The sequence below is a fragment of the Lactuca sativa genome, chromosome 7 (assembly GCF_002870075.4).
Source record: "Lactuca sativa cultivar Salinas chromosome 7, Lsat_Salinas_v11, whole genome shotgun sequence".
In the NCBI taxonomy this organism is placed as follows: domain Eukaryota; kingdom Viridiplantae; phylum Streptophyta; class Magnoliopsida; order Asterales; family Asteraceae; genus Lactuca; species Lactuca sativa.
The window spans coordinates 203,878,467-203,883,238 of record NC_056629.2 but is presented as its reverse complement, the minus strand read 5'-3'; the positions used below and the strand labels follow the sequence as shown (position 1 = coordinate 203,883,238).

Sequence of the window (4,772 nt, the reverse complement as noted above, 5' to 3'; positions counted from 1 at the left end):
ATTAATGCTTATTTAATGAAATTTAATGATATTTTAGGATACTATGACACATGTCATCGTTTAAATAGGTAGGAGGATTGGTAGGATTAAAAGGAAGGAGGATATTTAATTTCTCATAAAAATAACTCAAAGGACCATAAAGCAAAAAACATCAAGATTTAGATAAACATCTGAAAATAAAAAAAAAAATACATATCACATTTTTACAATTTTGTCGATTTATAATTTATTTCAATATTTTAATCAATAACACCCGATGATCACATGATCAAGCAGATGCCATATCACCTGATTCCGCAGCCATTAGCCCACCACACAAATACTTCCAAAAAAAACATTATTTCAAAACTTGCCGTAGATGACACCTTACCACCTCTATTAACCTCATTTGTTTACTCCTAACACGACACTTTAATCTTCAATTACAATATCCTCCGAATCTTAATACAAGTCAAAATGTTGAAAAATCCCCAAAGAAAACCCAAATGACCAAACCTCTACAATATTTTCAGTCTAAAACCAAAAAAAAATACTGACGAAAAACCCATCTTAGCAAATTACAGCAAAACAAAAATAAAAGTCAAATCTTTGAAACAATCCAAAGAACTGTAAAAATGAAGCCTGTGTTGATCAAGAATGGACCATAATCTCTAAATCTTTACTTTTAAGAAAATTCATCTTCGCAAATCCCATAAAACAAAAATAGACAAGTTAAATCTTTGAAACTATCCCAAAAATGTGAAATTGACACAAAAATTGATCAAGAAAAAACCCTAATCAGAAATCTCTACATTTTCCATCTAATCGAGAAAAACAAGAACCTCAATTTTGGCAAATTGCTTAAATGCAACAAAACACAAGTCATATCTTTATAACAATCTCAAAGAAAAGTGAAATTGAAGCCAAAATTGATCAATAAGAAACTCTAATCTCTAAATATCTACTTTTTTTTTTTTCCATCCAAACGAGAAAAGAAACCTTTACTAGAAACCCATCTTTGCATATTGCCTAATATTATTTTGTGCATGTGAGAATTTGAACATTGTAACTCCTATATGGTAGCCAAATTGAAGCCAAAATTGATCAAGAACAAACGCAAATCTCCAAATCTCTACTAATCTTTCCATCTAAACCAAAAAAGAAACCTTTACAGAAAACCCATCTTCGAAGAATTGCATAAAGACAAAAATATACAAATTTACAAACCATATATACCTCCAACCCCTCGCCCTAACCTCCAAAAAGATCAAGTTTTTCAAAAACAAAAAAGAGAAAAGAAACATGCGAATTCTTCAATGAGCTTGTGTCAATTAGCCCGATCCCACACATCTGTAAAGGTCATAGTCGATTGTGATGTATTATTTGATGTTAATAACGAATGTTCTGCATTATCAGAACCTGAAGATGTAGTAGTAGTATTGAATATGTTCTTTTTAGGATCATGATTTGCAGTCTTGTTTGGGGTGCTTCTGACCTTGAGATCCATGAAATCTGAAATAAGACCCGGTTTTGTAATCTTTCCCTCATCAATTTCCATCTCACCAGATAACATTTTGACCACGGTTGACATCACGGGTCGAAGCTTTGGATTATCTTGGGTGCATAAAAGACCGATTTTTAAATATTTACATGCCTCTTCTACATCAAAATCACCGTTTAATTCCGCGTCTATAAGCTCTATCAATTCGTTTTTTTCATAAAGATCCCACGTCTGTTACATGAAACACAACAAAATTAGACTAACCCATGTGGTGTTTTCTATTTTAAATCAAGAATGTCATAAAGGGTATCTTTTTGTCCTAAAAAAAAGACCCTTTTGTGACATTCTTGAATTCAGATTTAGACTATAACCCAAGTGATATTTTCTATTTGAAATCAAGAATGTGCATAAAGGGTATCTTCTTGTCTCGAAAAAGACTCGTTTTGATGATCTTTTGAGGTCAAACATGATGAGGATTTTAGAAAATTGTTTATAGGAAAGATTGTTTCTTTAATCAAAGAAAAGTATAAAACTAACTTACCCTTTCAAGAATAAATTGTTCTTCGATTGGCAATAGTGAGTTTGTGTTGCATCTCCCACTGACAATTTCAACAAGAAGTACACCAAAACTATAAACATCAGCTCTACGTGTCAACTGGCCTCGAATTGCATATTCTGGTGCCAAATAACCACTGCCACAATCATACCAACACAGATTTAGTGAATCTTGATGACAATAACAATATATAAATCAAAAACATGTGTCTTATGGACTTAATGGAATAATTCATAATCAGAAAGTGTACTTAATGGGAAAAAAGAAAAGAAAAGGAAAAAGGGTCTTACATTGTTCCAGCCACACGCGTACTGACATGTGTCATGTTTGCAGGGATGAGTTTTGCAAGACCAAAATCCGAAATCTTGGGTGTTAAATCTTTATCAAGAAGAATATTGCTTGCTTTAATATCCCTATGAACAATATGTGGGCGCACTTCCTCATGTAAAAAAGCAAGGCCTTTAGCAATTCCTATGCATATCTTACTTCTTGTTCGCCAACTAAACTCTAAAGAACTATGCCCATTACCTTCAAAGAATATAAAAAAAAAAAAAAATTCAATCTTTTTAGCGAAATGTAACTTCAACACTAAAAATTTAAGGGAAAAAGACGCTGAATTTGTGAAATTACCAAGAAGGGTCTGAGCCAGGCTGTTATTTTCAAGATAATCGTATACTAAAATCCTGTGGTTGCCCTCAACGCAACATCCACAAAGCTTGGCTAAATTTTCATGCTCGATATCAGAAATCAATTTGATTTCGGTTAAAAACTCTCTTGCGCCTTGTTTTGATTCAGCAGAAAGAACCTTTATAGCAGCGTCTTTCCCATGTCTTAGTCTTCCCTAAAAACGACAACGTTTTTTACACATTAAGATTGATAACGATAAAGTGCTTGAAGAAGAAAACACACACAAACACACACTTACCCTGTAAACGGGACCAAATCCACCTTCCCCAATCTTGTTGGCGGGACTGAAATCATCAGTCGCACATCTTAGTTCCTTGTAGGTGTAGAGTTTAAGGTTCTGAACTTCGGATAATTCTGTTTATGATTAAAGAATTAACAGATTAGAAACTTTTATATGTGCATTAACAAGATTAAAAACTTATAGATCGATGATTGTTTCAAGGTTTACCATCTTCGAATTCATAAAACCGGCTAGTTGGTGGGTCTGCACTCCGGCGAAAGAAGAAAGAGAAACAACCCATAACCTATTGAGACACCGATTTCTGATTTTTGCTTGAAGAATCTTTGGTTGATGCTTCTGGATTTGGTATCTGTTATGTACAAGTATTAGTATCTAGAAATTGGATCGCATCAACGAAGAAAAAAGAAGCGAATCAGCCCCTGTTCTTCAAAAACAAAAACGACCTTTTTGATGTTTTTATGTAAAAATAACAGTAAAAGCAATATCATTTTCGAGAAATTAAGCCATATTCATAAGCTAATCTTCAGAGAACTCCATGATTGAAATGCTAGCTGAAACACCCACATGCCCTTTCGAAGTTCGATTAAGAAAACGACACTCGAACAACTCAAACGAGGAAGATAGAACAAAAAGACATAACACCGACTAGATAACACAAATTAGGAACATAAACCTAACAAAAAGTAGCAATCAAGAGCAACCCAGTATCGGAAATTACCTCAGAAGCAATCGATTGAAGATTGGATTATGGATTGATGTGGGTATTTCAGTTGAGAGAAGGTAATTGGGATTTGGAGCAATGGAAGTGTGTGCCCCCTTCGGTTGTATATTAATCAAAGTTTAGGAAGTCAGCTAAGTAATGCGATGGATCTTGATATCTTCCTTCCTGGAATGAGCTTAATAATTCTTCTAGTTCTCTCGTATGGAGTACGGAGTGTGAACACACAAAGGGTCATGAAACGAATTCCCCCTTTAAGAAGTATGGAAAGTCAACGTGAGGGTTGATTTTCAAGATTTGAACTCATACCTGGCCTCATTGTCGTCGTATAGTGAGGAATATTTGTTGTTTATACCTTTTGAGTCCCTACACTTATATCCGAATACCGGTTTTGGTTTTTATGTAAAAAATACTTTTTGCTTTTTATTCCTTAAAATCACGATTTTGTACCATTTTTTAATGTAAACGAGAGAAAAACCTAGGTGCATTGTTTTGTACATTAAACGTTGATTTTCCTTTTGTATTTAGATTTAAACAAATAAAACTAGTTATCCCATATTTAGCCTCTTTTATTTATCTTCAATCAAGTTGTTTTCAACCTTGGTTAACTATGCATCGAGTATGCATAAAATAATTGAAGCGTGAAATCAATTGTGATCCGACTAAAAAACGGTCCCAAAATCCCACTTGTATAAGATTTGGTTAAGAACACAATGAACATACCCTTGTATAAGGTAGGTCAATGGTTGCTAGGGGAGCTGAATTTATAGTCATAAAGTCTCATCATTCATAGCAATTTCATCTTTATGATGTTTCAGAGACAATTCATATAGAGTTATTTGAGGTCTCATAATCATATTGGATTCGATTTTAAAAACAATCATGTAATGGGATACATAAATAGGTGTTGGGAACAATTATTTATATCATTTTTAACTAATTTTATTTACATACTTAGGAAGGAGGGAGTCGTTCCCTTCCAATCCACCGAACTCATTGCCACATCATTTTTTCTTTTTTATTTTTCTTCATTTTTTCCAACCCACAACACACGGAAACTTTATCTTTTTAAACCAACTCAATCCATTTA

The 4,772-nt window shown here is 33.5% G+C and overlaps 1 protein-coding gene across 1 annotated transcript; it reads right to left on the bottom strand.

Moving 5' to 3' along the window:
- Nucleotides 1-1,100: 1,100 nt before the first annotated feature.
- LOC111884738 (cold-responsive protein kinase 1) lies at nt 1,101-3,945 on the bottom strand. The gene is made up of 7 exons (XM_023881047.3): nt 3,683-3,945; nt 3,172-3,313; nt 2,962-3,077; nt 2,667-2,877; nt 2,327-2,564; nt 2,022-2,172; nt 1,101-1,711 (listed from the first exon to the last, which is right to left on the bottom strand). Exons 2-7 carry the CDS (start codon nt 3,242-3,244, stop codon nt 1,307-1,309), a joined length of 1,194 nt encoding a protein of 397 aa, XP_023736815.1. The 5' UTR covers nt 3,245-3,313; nt 3,683-3,945; the 3' UTR covers nt 1,101-1,306.
- Nucleotides 3,946-4,772: the final 827 nt, after the last annotated feature.